Source organism: Micromys minutus (assembly GCF_963924665.1).
Source record: "Micromys minutus genome assembly, chromosome: 24".
Classification (NCBI taxonomy): Eukaryota; Metazoa; Chordata; class Mammalia; order Rodentia; family Muridae; genus Micromys; species Micromys minutus.
Window position 1 is genome coordinate 43,174,874 of NC_137959.1, and position 19,067 is coordinate 43,193,940.

Below are 19,067 nucleotides of genomic sequence, written 5' to 3' on the forward strand. Positions count from 1 at the left end.
CAATCTGAGGGTATGCTTTTTGTGTATTTTTTTCCTACAAAAAGAACAAAAATAAAAAATGTATAACATTTGTACAAGGCCTCTAAAACTCTTGTCGCTAGATAGAAATTCGAAGGGCTGGTTTATTGGGAGATAGTAGACCAAGCAACTCATTGGTACCCCAGAAACCTCAGCCCACTGTGGAAGGGGGATTAGATCCAGGTGATTCTGAATCTTGTTCTTCCTAATTAACCCTCTTCATCCTTCATTTCACACGGGGGAGGTTGGGGGGCTGAGTAGGGATAACTTTTTCTTCATTTCTATCTTTTGAAAATGAACCACCAGTATCCCTCTAAATGTCATTCTTTAGTTTTGAAGAAATAATCAGACATTTAAAGAAAAACTAGTCCTTCATTCCAGGTAAAGGCAAGTGTGTGTGTGTGTGTGTGTGTGTGTGTGTGCGCGCGCGTGCGCGCGCGCGCGGGGGAGGGGAGCCTGGCCTGTTGTAGATAGTGAAGCAACTTCAAAGCTCTGTTTGTTCGTTTTTTACTTATTTTGTCTACCAGGTTTTTTTTTTTTTAATTGCCTGATGCCCTTCTGTGGAATTCTATAAAACCCAGTCAGGAAGGGATCATCCGTGGGTTCTCGGGGCTACGCCCACGCTCCCGCCCCGATCACATTTCCCTTTTAAACCGTAATTTTTTTTTTCCTTCCTCTTCTGGAGACAACGAACAGCTAAGCTCCAGTCTCCCCTGATCACCATCTCCATCACCAACCGCCCACCTAGGAAAACAAACATAATAAGGCGCATTTTTCGGTGCCGCGGTCCTGACCCACCGCAGTGTCTGTGCACCGTGGGGTCGCGCCTCAGAACCTGCTTCTTCTCAGACTTGACATTCTGGACGGGAGGGTAATTTCTCCGGTGCTCTGTTACATCAAAATTATCAATAAACTAGTCCGGGCAATTAATGTCCCCAACTAGCAGCTGTCTATAAAACCCAGATAAAGAGGACAGGGGAAAGCCAGAGCTGGGGCGCCTGGACCATCGGGCGGGGGCTGCGGCCTTGCTGCTCTCTCAGTCCCGCGTCCTGGAGCAGGTTCGAAGCCAGGGGGCCGGCTCTGTCCTCAGCAAGCCGAGGCCTCCTCTCGGGCGGGAAAGCAGGTCTAGGAAAAAGCCTCCTGGCCCTAGAGCCGCTGCCTGGAGCCGGGGCACCTCCTTTCCCAGGGCAGACTGAACCCCAGTAAGGACAGGGATGTGCTGAGGCGGGCCCCGGGTGCAATGGCTCCTGCGCTCCGGATCGGATCCGTGGACCCCGGATTCCAGCTAGTCACTAGGCTGCTGTGTGGGGCTCAGTGGGATTTCCCAGCTCCCTCACATCGGGGCCAGCTGGGTGGAAGGCACTCAGAGTCGCCTCTGGTAGAACTGGCCAGGACCCAGGGGATGGGGGACTGGCTCTGCCTCTCGCCTGATCTGTCGCTCGGAGGATAAGAGGGAAAGTCCGGCCTTCCCCGGAGGAGGCCGGGCTCCAGGCAAGCCTAGAAGGGCCGGATTCGGCCGGCCGGGAAGATTGCCTGAGGTCTGCTGCCGCTTTGTTGGCGCCCGGGTTTCTCTAGGGGCACATTGTGGCTTAGCGTGGTGGAAAGCGCCCGCCGCGGTGCCCAAGCAAGCATGTGGGCACCTGTAGGTTACAGGCATGAGTATCACAAAGTTGTGTGTGAGTGCTCACCTTCGGCTCAGCGCACAGTGAGCATGCGCTAGTTATGGCCAAATGACCCCTGCAGAACCTTCCAGACTCACTGTGTGTGAGACAGAAGGCAAGGAGATGGACAAGCCGCAGGGAGGCACAAAGCTCGACCCTGGGTACACCTCCTCTGAGGCCCTGAGCAGTGCCTAAGGCCTAGAGGGCAACAGGGTTGTGAGCTGTGACTCACAGGCGCCAGGCCTACAGAAGTGCGGTCTATACACAGTTGTCCTTATCTTTGGGGTTGAAAGGTTCGGACAAGGAGGGGTTGGTACTACACCAAAACCTGGCTCCCTGTCTGCCAGGCCCACCAGTGATTTTTATTCCCAGGAGGGAGTGGAAATACTGACCCGGAGTCCTTGCCCCGATGCCACCTGGCTTTGTGTAAACCAAGCCACCCCTCATCTTTGAATTCCTCTTCTCTGACAATGTTATTCCAGTGAGTTGGAGTGGTGATGCTCAGGAGGAAGGGGGCATATTTTCCTGGCACCCAGAAGGGAGAATGGTGGCCTTCAGACTTCCTGGGGTTTCTCACTAGAAGGATGGGGAACACAGCATAGGAACCAAGCCACACTTCCCAGAAACCTCCTCTTGGGAGCTTCCTGTCAACATCCAGTGGGGGGATATCTGAACTGCAGGTTTGGGCCTGAGACTCCCACACAGACTACAAGAATATTCTGACACTTGGTCCCAGGATGGGAGAAGAAAAGTCACTTTGTATCTGCCAATGACTCTGAGACTCACCACATGGGGGGTGGTGTTCTGTTCCAGTCTGTTAATATCTGGGGGAGAGACAGGGAGAGGAGTCCCTACCCCAACAGGAGCCATGGTAAGGGCTGTTGTAAGCTCTTCATTGGAGACCCTGCTCAGGTAGCTTGGTTTGGCCTCTTCAGTGGGTTGGGAAAGCTGGGTGACCAGGGTAACAGGCAGCATTCTGGGGACACTCCCATCCCCGACACCCAGCCCTTTCCACAGGGGACATTGCAGCCCATCCTCACAATGCCCCTTAGGTGGCTCTTACTCCCCCCATCCCCTCCCCCTCCCCCCACAGGAAAGCCAAACTCAAAGAGGACAGGGGTAAAATAAGAAATCTAAGGACTGGGGCTCAGTTTCCCTGGGCTTTCAGACCCCAATGCCTTTGACCTGTTTCACTTGATGACCCCTTGTAGGCAGAGAGGGGGATGTTGAGGGAGTTTGGATCCAGCCCAGTTTCCCCACTGAGCCCAGGAGGGCTACAGCTCCCAGACTTACAAAGATGGCCATTCCCATCATCGCCCCCCCCCCCCGCCTTCCTTCAGCCCCTTGGTACAGTGGAATAAACAGCAAAGCTGACACAGGACTGGAGAAACTGTGGATGGTAGTAGAGCGCAGCTGCCTGAATCTGTTTCTCAGATGTGAGCCCTCCCGAAGGGGGGGGGGAGTGCGTCTTTTCTGCTTTTCTGCAAGACCCCCCACCCCTGGGGGAGGCAGACAGTACCAGTCACTGGACTCTGAGCTACCATGGAGAAGTACGGTGGCTCAGATGGATCCCTGGAGCTTTAATGATGAGCTTTGTTTCCTGATTGCATTTCCTCACTCCCAGCCCAGCCCACTTCTCCCCACCCCCTGCCCTTTCTGCAATGGGCATCTTAGCCAGGGTCTCACTCTAAGGATACCATTTACTGTAAATCTCTACTCCCACCCGAGATACCTGCTGAGACAGAGTGGCTACGGCTGTTCAATCCACCCACACCGAGCGCCCATGGATGCCTGCCATTGAACTCCTTCATGCAGGACAGGTGGGCCCAGCCCTGCTGTCGCCTGTCACCAGGCTGGTCGTATAGAAACTTTGAGGAGAGTCTGATGGGAAGGAGGGATTACCAAGATGGGACTGGGTGTGTGCTCTGTTGAGAGTAGGCGCAGGGTCATGCTGCTGTTGGGACTACCAGGAAGGCTTACATGGATCCCCTGAAGGGGTGACACTGGGCTTGGGTCATCCAAGAGACAACGGGGTGGGACAGACTGAATGTTGTTTAAAAAGTTAGCCCTTCTAAACTCAGCCATAGTGCCGGCAGGGCCCTTGCAGTGGGCCGGTTTGCCTGTCCAGGGCAGACAGCATGGCTGGGACCCAGCCCACATTACATAGTTCTGCTGTTCAATGCCCTTGTGGTGAACAGCACTGGCCTGGGGAGGGACCATGTGCTAAACCTCTCTGGGCGTCTTATTAAAACTAGTGACCTCACACCAGGGAGGTAGGGGCCCCATGTTCCCTGACTGTCCCGGTCATGGCGGCCACGTGGAAGAATGCCAGGTTCTTAGATGTCCCTGACAAAGGACAACTAGTCTGTCTTTGGGAATGTGCCCTGAAAGCAAGTTCTAGACAGGCACACGATGTCTCTGGTTCTGTGACAGGGGCCTGACCAGCCTGGGGTCTCACTGGACTCCCAGCACCCACTCTAGTAGTGGAAGTGAGTCAGAGAGATGGGCCGGTGTGTGAAGGAAGGACCTGTGTGTGACCTTCTGCTACACAGGAAGGCAGGGCAGCAGGTAGGAAGGGGGCAGGGAAGGGGAGAGGGAACAACAGGCTACACTTTGTTGTGGTGTCAATATGAGGAGAAAGCTCAAGGTTAAGGACCCCTTGAAAAGAAGGGGGAACCTTGGATACTGTGTGAGCTGCTCCGGAGACTAACCTGGCAGTGTGTCCCCGGCTGTCTCTCACGAGGAGACAGCGCCCCCTGCTGCACGTTTCTCACAGTGCATGTTAGAACTACGGAAAATGGGTTTTCACCAGGCACCAAGCCTAAGTGCACAGATGTGTGGACCCTACTTATTCAAGGCCCCATGACCTTGGTTTAGGGGAGTTTTGGAGAGATGTATTATTTTTGTTGGAAGTTGAACTAATTTTTTTTCCTAGTCACACAAGCACCTAGGGCTTCAGAAAAGTGAAGGCCCCTGGACACATGCCCTGTGTAGGAAGACCCTGTGGACCCCTGGAGAAGCAGATGACTGACATCCTGATTCAGGGTTTCAGGCCTCTGGGTGGAGTTACTGGTTCTGCCTCTCCCCAACTTTGCTTCCCTCCTGTGGTGCATGGTGGGTGACTTGAGAAACACGCTATGAGTCTCAAAAGCGTTTAACTGAAGAGCTCAGGCACAGAGAGCGTGAGCCCTTGCCTGAGGTCACACAGCTAGAACACACTGCAAACCCACTGCACCCTTCAGGCAGTGTGTGACTGACTTGGAATTCTTCCACCACTAAATGTTCTCTGTGTTCTGACAAGCTGCTGTGGCTTCCAGTTGGCCTACAGGCCCGCTTGTGGCAGGTCACTGTTCCCCCTGGGACTAGCCTTTTTCCACTCAACAGGGCCAGGCTCCAGGGCTTCAGCCAGTTCTGGCCTGAGACCCTTCTCTGGAAAGTGGCTCCTTCTGGTGGGTTTGTCGGACCTGCAGGTGGGAGCCCTGTTAGGCTTACCCACAGCTCAGCACCTCTAGGCCGGTGCTTACGGGCTTCCAACCACCAAAGTGGAGCATCTACACCACACAGACACATGTCAGCTCCAGTTTCAACCTTCAGGATTTATGGTCCTGGGAAATAAAGGGCTTCATTCACAGAAGACATTCCTGTCCCTGCAAGGGAGCAAGGGTGCAGCTACTTGCTTAGACCTGCTTGTCCGACTGTCTCTGTGGCGGTCCTTGGGTGACCCAGTCTCTCTGGGGCCTGGTAGCATCGGGAGGATTAGGAAGAGTCCACAGGACTTGCAGGGTGGCCACAGGAGCACTAAAGGGCAGTGGCCAAAGCCTAGAGATGAGAGGCTTGAACTAAAGGATGCAGTAACAGCCCAGCACAGTGGGTGACCCTGACGTCCACGCCACAGACCCAAGTTCATGTTTCTTCTGCTGCAGGAAGACCGGAGTCACCACATAGGGAAGGGCTGGTTTTCTCTCCTGCCAAATGGCCCTGGCCCGATCCCACTCACTGGGGGTAAAAAGCAACTTGGCTCAGCTTCTGGGGCTCGGCTGCCAGAGGAACCTACACACGATAATGGAAGTTATGGTGAACCCTCTACCTGTACCCTGTGACTTGCCTTTCTTCAGAGGAAGTACAGGTCTATGCTTGATGATTTATGTGTACCTGCCATCGTTAGGATTGATTACTGAGGAAGCAAGCATTTGCTCCCCAAGTCAGTAGCTTAAAACTGTAAGCCATCTCATTCATGAGCTTATATGGCTGCCTCGCTGGACCCGGCTCCTCGGGGCTCCTCTGCCTGACCTGGGATCTCTTCCAAAATGGCGCGCAGTCCGGCCAGTGCTGGGCACCTGGTCCTCTCTGTAGGGCAGCCCAGCAGCACCACTGTATGGGACTGGTCTCCAGATGACAAGCCAAAGGTGGTGTGACTTTAGTCAGATTTGGGGGGATGGCTTCTGGTGAGGAGAGCTGGAGTATTTCCTAGGAAATTGCACCAAGTACCAAAGGGCACCTTGAGTTTTCTTTATTTTAGGCATATCTTCCATTTGAGGTGCTAGTCTGGGAACCCAGACAAAGGTGCAGGAGCATGGCTGCTTTTCATTAAGTCTGCTGGGGCTGTGAGAACAGCAACTTCAGAGTGTCACACTGAAGGTGACATCACCCCCCCCCCACCTAATGTGGGATTGGGGATAATGACAGCCCAGCTGTCCAGGACCCACAATCAGGCTAGGACTAGGAGGCAAGCCTGTGTTGGCTCCTTCTACAAAGACAGAAAACTGCATCTCAGGCCACAGAAGACCATCAGGACCAGGTTCTTAAATGTGTGTTTTCATGGGCCTGGCCATCTAGAGCGTTGGGATCATCAGTGGGTGTTTGTTATGGGTGTGTCTCACAGATACACACACTTCCCCTAATGTGATTGCTAGCCTTACACCAACTTGACACAAACTGGATTTTTGGAAGAGGGAACCTCAATTGAGGAAATACCCCCACTAGACAGACATGTGGGCAAGCTTTTGGTGCCCTTTCTTGATTGACAGCTGACAGGAAAGGCTGTACCATCCTTAGGTTGGCAGTCCTGAGTCTTACAAGAAAGCAGGCATAGCAAGCCATGAGGAGCAGGCCTCCTCCGAGGTCTCCACATCAGCTGACCTGCACCCTGACTTCCTACAGTGACAGACTGTAATATGGACCGGTAAGATGAAACAAGCCCTTTCTTCCCACGTTGCTTTATTACAGAACAGAAACCCTAAGACCTGCAAAGTGACCCTTCTGCTTAGCAGCCTCTCCTCTGTCATTCTAGCCTTCAAGCCTCCATCTTGCTCCTCAGAACAATGGCTACTGCTGCTCTTGTCTCTCCTGGGGGGATCATGGCTTCAGTATTAGTGTGGTTTCATCATGGCAGGCCGCAGGAAAAAGGCAAATGCCAGCAACATCACCTGAAGTTTGAACCTTGTAACCAAATCATCTCCAATCCAGGGCTAGAAGCCAGTATTGGTTAGATTATTGCCCTGGGGGTCCTTTGCCAGCCAGCTTCATTCGGTTTACATGTTCCTATGTGTGCACGTGGGAGACTATAGGCCAACTTCTGCCATCTGCTCTTGTGGTAACAATTCCTGATGATCTTCGTTCCCTGAGGAACTTCTACTGACATCTTTCTGTGGCTCTGCAACCATTTTCTGTCGAATTCATCAGCCAGTCTTAACTACTTATGAGTTTTACAGCTGGCAGGGATGTGTGCTTGTGCGCACAGTGCTCATGGAGGCCAGACAGGGGTGTCAGATCCTCGTGGCTAAAGCTGTGGGTGCTTGTGAGCTTTGTAACATCATGGGTGGAAGGAGCTGAACTCGGGTCTTCTGGAAGAGCAGTAAAGGCTCCTAAGGGCTCTACCATCTCTCTAGCCCTTGCTGTTCCATTTCTAGAAGCTACGTTATAATGGTTGCAGGGAAAGTCATTGGTTTGTATCTTCCTGCATTAGCTTGTCAAGATGCCCAGAAGGGTTTGCTTGGCTTCAGGTATCAGTCCGTTGTCACAGGATGCTGAACTCTGTGCTCATCAGGACAGCCAGGATGCAGGGTAAGCACACACACACACACACACACACACACACACACACACACACACGAAGAGGCCAGTGTGTTGGAGAGTTTTATGTCAAATGACACAAGGTAGAGTCATCTGAGGGAAAGGAAATGCCTCCGAAAGATCAGGCTGCAGGGAAGCCTGCATAACATTTTATGATAGGGGAGGGTCATCCCTGGGCTGCTGTCCTGGGTTGTATACAAGAACAGGCTGAGCAAGTCAGTAAGCAGCACCGTCCATGGCCTCTGCGTCAGCTCCTGCCCCAGGTTCCTCTGCCCTGCTTGTGTTCCTGGCCTGATTTTGATGCACTCACCGAGGAACTGTGAGTGAAATAAACCCTTTTTCCCATCCCAAGTTGCTTTGGTCATGGTGGTTCACACAGCGACAGACCCAGAGTAAGCCAGCCAGTAATGCAGCCCCGAAGATGAATTCTTCCAAACAGCCTCTTGGGCCTGGGTCTCCACTGCCAGCGAAGTGGAGAACATGAGTGAAAGAATGGAGGGGCCCTGAAGCCTGCAGTGGCATTGACAGTGTCTTCGCCACCTGGCACCTGCTCTCTGTCCATTTTGATCATGTGTGCTATACAACTGTAGTGACAAAGAACACAGTGACTTGGTCACCTGTGTCTCCTGTCATCTGGAGAACCAGACCTCAAAGGTACCCGGAGACAGGCTACACCCTGTAACATCATCTCCAGGGATCAGACTGAGGGGGCCTGGCCTTTAGTGCTTACACACTTTACACAAGTGGCTTAGACTATGTCAACACATTTGGATTATTCTGGCCACAAGGGACAGGAGGCCCACACTACCTGGGAAGCCTGTGTACTACTGATGGAGTCAGGCTTTGTTGGTTTTTGGGTGAGGCGTCGTCTTCCATTTTCCAGCCCAGACAGAGCTCACAGAGATTTCCTGAGTTGCTCATGCCCAGCTGGTCTCCAGCAGGAGCGGACAGATGGCTCCATTCTGCTACCTGCAGGCACCGTCCCACTGGGACATCAATGGTTAAGAAGGGACACAAGGGGCAGGCAGAACCCTGAGGAAAGCAGAGGTGAGGATGGGGTGGCCTGTGGCTGTGCTGGGCAGGAGTGGGAATGAGACCAGGCCAGCAGGGTGCCTGCTTCCCTCAGCCACTCCTCATACCAACTGTGACACCTTGGAAGCAGTGGTTACCGGTCTTGCAAGGAGACGCATGCCACAAACTCTTTTTCTTTAATGAGTGAGGCCTGCCCTTCTGGGGCAAAGGATGATGCTAACAGTCACTGTGGAAGACCCACTGGTAAAACAAGAAACTTCCCAGGCATGCATATTTGAACAGAATAAACTCCCCACCTAATGCCTATGTTTGTCCTTAGGATCAATGGCGCAAGCGCTTCTGGGAGAGCACAGGCAGCCGCCACACTCCTCACATCCTCACCTGAGGGATGGCCTGGCTCTGAAGAGCATGGGTAGATCACACACATGCGCACAACAGAGCTTGAGATTTGTGTTCTATGGATGCAAAAGCCCCGCCCTCCCCACTCCTGCTCTGCTGGGCTGGGTTGGTCCCCAATTGTCTCAAGGACACCCTGCTTGGCCTCATGCCCTCGATCCCTGCCATGGCCTCTTCTCTGCAGGCCTCTGTTCTCTTCCTCAAACACCTTGAAACAGGTTTCCATTGCCTACCTCTTCTTTGGGCTGCTCTGTCCCTGAACCTTCTGCATGCAGAGAACACACTGATTTCACATGAACTGGAATGGGTCAGATCACAGCATCCTGAGTGCCAGGCCCTGCTGTTTGCTATCGTCCCTACCCACTAGGGAAGTATGGCATCTTCCCAGGAAGAACAGAGTAGGTGCCTCACACAGCAGCAGGTCATCACCCACGGCAGACTGTCACATCACAGATTCATCCCAACAGCAGAAAGGGCACGACTTCTTCTGGGGACTGCTCACCAGGTCACGTGTCCCTCTGTTGACCCAGTGACACCCTCAAGGCGTTGGCACCCAGACGTAGGCCCTGTAGGAGAGAGGCAGCCTGCTGGGCAGCAGCTGAGTCTGTATAGTGTAGAAATGCCCTGTGCTGTGGCCCCTGCCAGGTAAGCCTCAGGGGCACCGCCCCCAGCTCCTGGAGGGCTCTCTTCAGCTCACGTACACGAGCATCATCGTAGGGCAGGTTCCCCACGCACACAGTAGCAGCTAGTTGGGTGTCCATCCCCTGCAGGGAACTATGGGACCCTCCTCGGGAACCTGTTTGTGACTGTGGTCTATCCTGGGGTCTCCTGACAGTGCTTGGAGCTGGCTGCTGGCTGCCAGGCTCGGCTTGAAGAGTGACATCCTTCCCTGCCCGCTTCTCTCGCTCTCGGAGGCTCCTGAGCACTGGGATTTTTGTAAGCATCTCACAGCTGACCTGAAAGAGAAAGCAGCCATAGCTGTCTTGGGGTGTCCGGGGGTAGTCACACCAAGGCCATGCCTGCACACTCAGGAGAAATTCTGGCAATGCCACACCCCATACCCACACACACAGATACACACTCATGAATGCACCTATGCACGCACGCATGGGCGGATGCTGTAGGGCCCAGTTCAGTCTCTGGGGAAATAAACTCTGGAGTAAAGCACAGGCCTTCAGTCTAGACAAGGGCTCTACAGCTCAGCCACTTTTCATTTTGAGACAAGGCCTAGTTATATTGCCCAGGTTTGTCTGAAAACCAAACCTGCCATTCTCCTGCCTCAGCATCCAAGGTGTCAGCATGAGAAGCCTGAACTGCCAGAACTGTCTGGGATTCAATTGTTTAGCAAAAGTCACCAACCCACAGCTCTGACGTGTCAGCCAGAATGAGAGTTCAGCACTCTGGAGTTTCCCAGATTGGCCCTCCATGAGCCACAGTGAGGGTGGAACAGGCCTCTTATTTTCCTGGAGGCCCAGGAAGTAGAAATGGTGGGAGTCCTTGGCTCCTGTAGTCACTGGTATTCAGCGGCCACAGAGGGCAACTCCCTGCCAACCTCCAGGAGGGTGAGGGCTTCTACTGTGCCTGAGGCTAGGATGAAGTCCTTTACATGCTTAGGGGCATCTCCTGGATCAAAGCGAGGCTGGCCCTACACACACAGCCAGGCAGGTCTGACACAGAGCATGACTCATGCAGCACTTCCTAGCAGAGGGCCACCAAGTTGCTAAATGAACAAACAGATTGTTGAGCTCAGTACCAGCCTCTGGGTCTGTTGCACAGACCATCTGTGGCCCTGACTGACTGGTACAGTTGGCCACCAATAGCCCAACAACCTGCAGGCACAGTGGGTGGCGGGAAGATCACCACATGAGCCCGGTGTGCCTTGGACGATGAGCCAGGTGCCTGATCCATGTGCACAAACATGGCTGGAACCCTGAGGACCACGACTCCCTGAGCAGCCCACTCACTGGCGACTGCCTGGCCTGAGCCAGCAGGTTCAGTCCCAACAACAGTACCTGCAGTGGACCAGGAGTCAGAACTGTTTAGTCATTTCTGACACCTCGCAGCCACCAGAAGTTTTCTCCTGTCTCTGGGGGCCACAGAGATGCTGGACAAGCACTGAAAGAACAGCCATGGCTCGAAGGCAGGGTCTCTCCAGCGTGGACACGAGGTCAGTTTTCTACAGTGTGCACATGAGGTCATTGCTCTAGAGTGTGCACAAGTCATCTCTCAGGCTCTGAGGTTGCTTTCCTACCAAGCAGAGAGGCTCGAAAAAGACGACAGCCTTGTCCAATGCTCAGGTACTGTGGAGCCAGGCGTCGCTCCTCTCTAGAGCAGCCTGTTTTGAGTAAGGAGTGATAACGCGAGTGTGGCTTGGCTCACTTCTCCATAAGCCCGAACCCCACTGGCTCTGCCATTTCCCAGCTGCTCATATTTAGGCTCAGAACAAGGCTGTGCTATGGCCCAGGCAAGTTCTGTCACACACCACATGAGATGAAAACATACTTGTTAATTACACACAAGATAATCATGTCATCCTATGAAAACTAAATGCAGATTTGACTTTCACAAGTCAATTGGCTAGAGTTTTGTGGCTACCTGAGAGACCTAGGCAGTGAACCCTGCCTCCAAAATAAAATAAGCCAAGGACCATGAGGCAGGTCAGTGGAAAAGTGCTTGCCCAGTATCACAAGGCTGTGAGTCCAACCCCACAGAGCCGCAAAAAAACAACAAAAAACCGAAACCCCGCAGGATGTGGTGGCGCATTACCTGGGGAATGACGCCCAAAGCTGACCTCTGACCTCTGCACATGGGCATACATAAATGGGAGAATGCACAGAGACACAGAGAAAGAATGAAAACCATTGGCAAGGGAGCCACGGCACAGTGACCCTCCCTCCCCACCACTGCTTTCTAGGTAAGACTCTAGGACTCAGCCTGAAGAGGTGACTTGGGCTACACCATTCAAAGTTGTGGGTAATGCTCCTATCCAGCCACACAGGTGAGTGACAGCGGCCAGGACACACAAGAACACCATGAGAGACACTACAGTACGCAATGTCAGCCACTGTGATGACCCACCTTGGACCACATAATCCCTGTTGGCTTTGGGCGTGCACAGCCTGTAGTGATGACCCTGGTGGGAGTAAGGATGTAGTCTACAGTGAGGTCGTGGTCCTCCAGGAGAGCCTCAGGGATGTCAACGACCTGGACAGGGTGGGAGCCGACAGTCAGGTTACAGCAGGGTCCGCGCAGCAGGAACAGAGCACCGCCAATGTAATGGCACACATGAGGAGCAGCAGCTGGCAGGGACACGGGTGACACATCTGCAGGACGTACCTGGCAGTCGTGGACAATCGTGACAACCGGTGTCCCCTTGTGGACAGCTCCCATTGACACCATCATGGCATATTCAAGATCAGCGTAGCCTTCCCCCTTCCCAATTCTCCAGCCTAAGAGACAAGACAGGGCACAGTGGAAGTGGGTTCCTGTCAGGTTTCTGTGGAAAGGATGGGATCCCAGAGTTCCTCTTGTCCACTCCAACCCATGGCGGTCCTGGAACATGAACCCACAGGCACCAAACACACAGGCACAGTGAGGGAGCCTCAGATGCCATGTTGAGTGACCACGCTGGCACTTGGGGGCCTGTCCTGACAGCAAGACACCATGAAAAGCGGTGGGCAGGGCCAGGTGCTGTGATCACAGCACTCAGAGGCTGGCTCAGAGGAGGGCGGAAGGCTCTGCCATCAAGAACAGGAAGTCAGTGTGTGAAGACAGAGAACCAAGCTCTCCTTCCAGGGACAGGATCTGCCTGCACAGGAAGAAAGGCAGACGGAAAGGAGAGGCTGTGCGCAGTGGGCTTCACAGCCCTGGGCCCATGCAGACAGAAGAACAAAGGACCACAGCAGTGAGCAAGCAGTAATGGCTTTCAGCTTCCAGTGTGGGCCTGGGTTGGCCTTGCCTGGAGTCTGAGAACCACAGCATCACCCAGGAGCAAGCACACCACCAAAGTGCCTAAGACAGAGACCAGCTTGAGCTCCTGACAGTCAGAAACGTACAGGCAAAGGAGAGAGTCAGAGACAGAGGGACTGGATACATGGCTAGGTGAGCTGAGGCAGGAGACAGGCAGGCAGGAGGTTCCCAACTGCCTGCAGCCCTTTAATAAAGTTCCTCCTGTTGTGCTGACCCCACCCATACACTTAATTCAGTGGAACATCCTTTGCTACTGTTATGACTCATAATGTAAACATCTGGTATGCAGGATATGTGAGCCCCAAAGGGGTCAGGACACACAGGTTGAGAGCCACTGTCCTCCATGGTGGCACACATGGGGTCTGGAAGGAGGGAGATAGGAGGAAGACTGAGTACACAGAATAGAACACTGTGAGGGCACAGTATGGAGACTGTAGGCTAGCCTGGGCTAAAAAGCAACACTCTATCTTTAAAGAGCAAAACTAAAGGCAGGAGAGAGACTACGGCTCACCGTCAGTCGGCTCCAGACTGTGAGTTGAGGTGTGAGACTAGATCCGTCCCATCCCACATCTCAGCATTGGATGTGGACTGGACAGGATGGAGCAGCCCAGGTGAGCAGCCCAGGTGAGCAGCCCAGGTGAGCAGCCCAGGTGAGCAGCACAGGGCTGATGTTAGGCTCTCAGCGTGGACACTGGCAAGCAGGGACTGCACGGGGAAGCCTTCAGGACACCCAGACAGCCCGTCTCCAGCTTACCTTTCTCAGACACAGCAACAGATCCCACCACAACTAAATCCACGAGCACATTGGAATCCAAGCCCACTGGGACACTGAAGTTCCGCACACCCTGTGAAGAGAAACGTGAGGTGGAGCTCGCCGTCTCTGAGGGGGTAGAGTGAGTGTGAGTCCCACACTACCCTCCAGGAGGCAGTGTCCAGGGACAGCCAGTTCTGGGAGTAATGGGAGGGTGAGTCTCCTACAGTCCCCATCGCAGGAAGATGGCCAGAGGGTACTGAACACGTAGAATCATATGGCACTAATGCCGGTGAGCGCCACAGAGTACCAGGTGGGAGCCAACGCAGGCAGGACAGAGTCTGGGGAGTCGCGGGGGCTTCAGCTCACAGCACAGGGACACCAGGGTGCTTGTTTGAAATGAGGCCAGGCTATGCATCTTAGACACAGTAGATTCCCCGTGTGGCTGTGCCTTCATGCAGGCACCCATCCTGATCTTCAGAAGCCTGTGTAGAAAGTGTGAAGGGACTGCACCTCTGTAGCAGGCCGGAGACCTGGCAAGATCACTGAGCATGCCCGAAGCACTCACCTTTTGCGCCACCCTCTCTGTGGTCATGAGAATAGGCTCCTCCCTGCCTGAGTACCATCTCTGAGAACCCTGGGCCATGGGCCCGGGACTGACCAGAACTGCTATTTATCTTACTTTCCCCTCCTCTTCTCTTTTTTGAAAATCTTTTCCCATTTTCTTCAGTGATGGGATGGGATAAAGTGCCTCACACATCTGCGAAAGAGCTCTACTGAGATGCATTTGGACCAGCAATCCTCCCACACCAGCTTGCCCTGCAGATGATGTCAGACACGCACCACCAAATCCAACCCTCTGCACACACATTCTATCTTCATAGCATATTTTACACACTTTTTTAAGCTGTAGACAATTCTATTTTTTCTTTTTTAAAATTCTATTTCATTTTTTTCATTTTTTATTTACATTCCAGTCATCGTCCCCTGACAATTCTATTTTTTCAATAAGAAAAGTTATGAGGAAACAGTGAATCAATCAACAGCTACATGTTAGACTCAGGGACAATCCTTTTATGAAAATGACAGGGGGAGTTGTGGCTCTTTAAAAAGCTACCAAGTGTTATTTTACGTAAGATGCAAATCCTGCCTCTCCATCCCTTGAGTCTGTCTCCTGACGAGTTTATCTTTATCGGGACTGTGAAGTTTCTGGTGATATGCAATCAGGCTCCTTTCAGCAGTTCCAAAAGACAGGCACTTCCCAGCCTGCTCTGCGGAGGGACCATCACTGCTTTCTGCAACCACAGGTGCACAGCGCCAAACCCACCACAGGAGGGCGCCAGGGTGCCGATCTGGGTCTCCCCAGCACACTAACAAGCATTTCTACCTGGCGAAACCGAAACCATCCATTCCAGGATCTACTGCTGGGATGGAGTTACAGTTTCCTGCCTCACAAGCACGGTCCTTGAAGGTGGGGGTTTCCAGCACTCACCTGGGAGGTGGCACATTTCCTCAGTATGTCTTTGGTGGCTCCAGGGGGTGGTATGATCTTGTTAAACAGCCCGGTCCTCAGTCGAGGTGTCGGGACCAGCAGTGTTTTTTTGCTCTTTGAGGGAGAAGACAGTCAGTCAACTATAGGGCAGGTACATGTTTTCCCCACTGCAGGAGGAAAGGGATATGGGCTAAGGAACACCTGAGCACACCCAGGCTGCTTCATTTCTCCTGCCTGGTTCTCCTCAGGGCCACAAGGGGACTATAGGTGAGAGCACAGGACAGTGTCTATTCTGTGCCACTCACATCAGCCACGGCTCCCTGCTGCCTCCCTGGTGCCTTGTGGTCCAAATCCTGCTCAATGCTGCCTAGCTTCAAGAACAGGGTAGGAGCCCCACATCACTGCTCTTCCTCTGCGCAGAGGCCTTACGACCGTCCTTCCTGGACCACGCAGAAGGCGTCCTGCACATTTGAGGCTTCTGTATTACTATGACAGCAGGGGGAGGCAAGCGAGTCACCCCTGAAGCCTCTGGCTGTCCTAGAGGGATCCTGGGGGCATCTCCAAAGCCCGGTATCTGACATGCAGAGCCAACGGCAGCAGAGCTGGCTCTACAGAGGTACAGTCAACATTACATTCATCGTGTCCTTCCAGGACACCTTTACAGCAGTCTTAATCACTCTGCCTGCTTTGTGAGATACAGTTGCTTAAGAGCTAGAAGCATTAAAATGCACACTGGGTTCTCAGCTCATACGGATGGAGAGGCTATAGAGCAGTTTAAGTCAGTGCTGGGCTGCTCCCTGTGCTTTGAGAAGTGGCCCACACAGACCTGTTTGGGAGACACAGTATCAGATTTCTAACAGAGGAGTTTCTTTGTTGCCAGGAGTTAGAACATTAACACTGAAGAAATAAGGCTGTGGTAAATTGCAATCATGGCATAGTCCACCTTGCTACTCTGCGCCCAGGCAGCAGTTGGCTGGACCTTGGGCCTTCATGCCTCAGGGCAGCTTGGGAAAGTGGAGTTACCTGCAGTGCCAGTAATCGGACACCTTCCAGGGGCTTATCGGGGTCCACTTTCACTTCCCGTGTCCCAGCAAAGACTTCCAGGTCTCTGATGCTCTGGCCAGCCAGGTAGGACCCCTAGTTAGGCAGAGACAGTGCCACCCTTACCTCCAGCACCAGGTAGCGGGTGTTTCTCTGAGGAGTGTCAGGATTGACTTTAATGGTTCTGGCCACACTGAAAGCGTGGAGGTGTGGGAAATGCTCTGCAGCTCGAGAAGCACCCTGCGTAGACGTGACTGTGTGTCACCAAAAAGACACGGGCTAGGTCTGGCCTAGGCATCACAGCCTAGCATCCACCCAGATTCCTCCAAAGAGACAGAAAGAGTGCAGGGTGGAAAGGGGCTAACCCAGAGGAAACTCTGGAGAGAGCACAAATCTCAAGTGCAGTGTGTGGGATTTCCACAAAAGAACGGAGCTCGTGTAAGTGCCACCCAGTCAAGGAGCAGGATGCCCCAGGCCCCCTTCACTCTTCTAAGTGTCTAAGGAAGGCCAGCTCTGTGAAAAGCACTGGGAGCCGCCATAGTGCAGACACTGTGGCCCAAGGAGAGATGGAGTAGGCCTCCTCAAAACACCACATGCTCTCCGGGCCCTCCTGGACTCTGCCCCCAAATCCATCCCACCAGAAAGCCGTGGATCTGTGTCACTGGTCCCCTTCTAACGACCCCAGGAACACTTCTGTACCTTGAAGTTGGGGATCCTGTGATGAACGGGTCGGGGAAAGTCAGCTATATCATGGGATTCCATATAGTCCCAAATCCGTTCGCGTATGCTTTGCTTGGAGACACCTACGACAACGAAGGGCTGTGATGTGCTGATAAAAAAAAAAAAAAAAAAGCAATCCCACAATGCATGTGCCCACATGCATACCTGCTGTGGTGACACCACTTGTATAGGAATTTGTGACAGCATCAGACCATTTTAAGGTGACCGAAAATCTTAGTTTTTCCCTCAAGCTCCCTTACCAGTTGTGAGAAGTGCCTTCCTGCTGGGAGGCAGCAGCATACCGTAAAGTCTAGCTGTAAGTTAATTTGTATTTGTATTCTTGTCTCTGCAGTACGAGGGGCCCTTGCATATTAGGCAAACTCTCCACTAGTGAGCCACACGCCTTTTTGAGGCAGGGTGTCACTCTGTTCAAGATGGTACTTGAACTTGAAAGGCTCTTTCTTCAGCACCCAAGTCGTGAGGGTTACCTGTGTGCCACCAGACTAGAAGGTAGTCTTCTGAATTATTTAATGATCCAGTAGGTCAAACGTGGGGTTTTAAGTTGCCAAGCAAGAGCAATATTACTGAGCCACCCTCCCCCCAACCTGTCCTTTTAAACTGTTAAACTTAACAAATGACCTTGTAAATGTAACCAGTCTAGCGTAAGGAAAGTATATTTGTCTTCCTTGTTATTTATGGCCAGTGCCTTGGTGGTTTGACCCTTTAAACCCAGTTCTTAGGAGGCAAAGGTGTCGAATCTCTAATTTTGAGGATAGCTTGAAATACAGAGTGAGTTCCAGGGCAGCCAGGACTACACAAAGGAACCCTGACTCGAAGAAAACAAAACTAAAGATGTGTTTATTGTGTATGCGCACTGCTAAAAAACCTGCGGGGTGGTGCATGCAGGTGCCGGAGGGCACTGGATCCTTTCCCGTGAAAGTGAACTTGTGAGCCACCATTGGACTTGTGAGCCACCCTTCTCCTCTCCTCTCCCTCCACCTAACCCTAACCCTCCTCTCTACTTCTCTCTTTCTCCCACTCTCTTCTCTTCTCTCCTCCCCTTCCTCCCTCCCTTTTCTCTTCCTTTCTTTCTCTCCTCTCCCCCTCTCTCTTCTGTCTCTTCTCTCTTCCCCTCCCTCCGTCTCTCTCTTTTCTTCCTTCCCCTCTCCTCTCCAGCCCCAACATCTGTGGCATCACAGCGTTTGCACCAGCAGACCCCACTGAGCAGCAAAAGATGCTTTCCAAACTTTTGCCTTCTACTTGTGGATAACGCTTTGTAGCGTGGGCAGAGAACCTACTGGGCAAATGGTCCCCAGCCTGAACCAGACTGACCCTCCCTCCCTCCCCGCTGTCAGCCTCGGGCGTCCCAGCTGGAACAGGCAGAGCTGCGTCCTCCCCACGATCACTCAAACCAAGTGGACAACTGCGCCGTCCCAGCCTCGGTTTCCCCATAGTCCCCTGCACTCCTCACCGGCCAGAGCCTCCATAACTAACACGTCACCAAGCGACTCTCCTTAGCACACGTCCGGCGCACAAGTGACGTCTGACGCCTGCCCTTCCTGTTGCTCCTGCGCACTGAAGATAGGTTCCCGAGAGGCACGCATGCGCTGATGATGCAGTGGACGAGGTTCCCGTTCTGAATTTGGGGTTTCCAGCAGTAGCAAGGGACACCTTAGAGGATCGAGGCCACCGCTGCAGCCGCCTTAGAACGGGGATGCCTTGGGACTTCCCGGGACACAGACGCACATGACCCGAATGCATTTGTACTGTATGGGACATATTACACCCTAGAGCCGAGATGGTTCAGAGAGTGAAGGCACGTACTGCCAAGCCTGACAATTTGAGTTCCATCCTCTGGACCCATTCACAGGGTGGAAGAAGAAAAATGACTCCCTAAAGTTGTCTTCTGACCTTC

At 53.0% G+C, this 19,067-nt stretch overlaps 1 protein-coding gene across 3 annotated transcripts; it reads right to left on the reverse strand.

Annotated features, from left to right (window-relative positions):
* Positions 1–8,970: 8,970 nt before the first annotated feature.
* On the reverse strand, positions 8,971–18,655 carry MTHFSD (methenyltetrahydrofolate synthetase domain containing). 3 transcript variants are annotated; one of them, XM_080936869.1, is made up of 9 exons: positions 18,624–18,655; positions 17,132–17,235; positions 16,415–16,528; positions 15,392–15,505; positions 13,903–13,993; positions 12,516–12,628; positions 12,258–12,383; positions 9,976–10,135; positions 8,971–9,745 (listed from the first exon to the last, which is right to left on the reverse strand). In XM_080936869.1, the coding sequence occupies exons 1-9, from the start codon at positions 18,637–18,639 to the stop codon at positions 9,678–9,680; spliced, it is 906 nt and encodes a 301-aa protein (XP_080792995.1). In that variant the 5' UTR covers positions 18,640–18,655; the 3' UTR covers positions 8,971–9,677. The 3 variants fall into 3 exon arrangements, with proteins under 3 accessions (XP_080792995.1, XP_080792994.1, XP_080792996.1); XM_080936868.1 differs by having other exon boundaries at positions 8,971–10,135; XM_080936870.1 differs by lacking the exon at positions 16,415–16,528 and adding an exon at positions 16,559–16,672 and having other exon boundaries at positions 8,971–10,135; positions 18,624–18,651.
* Positions 18,656–19,067: the final 412 nt, after the last annotated feature.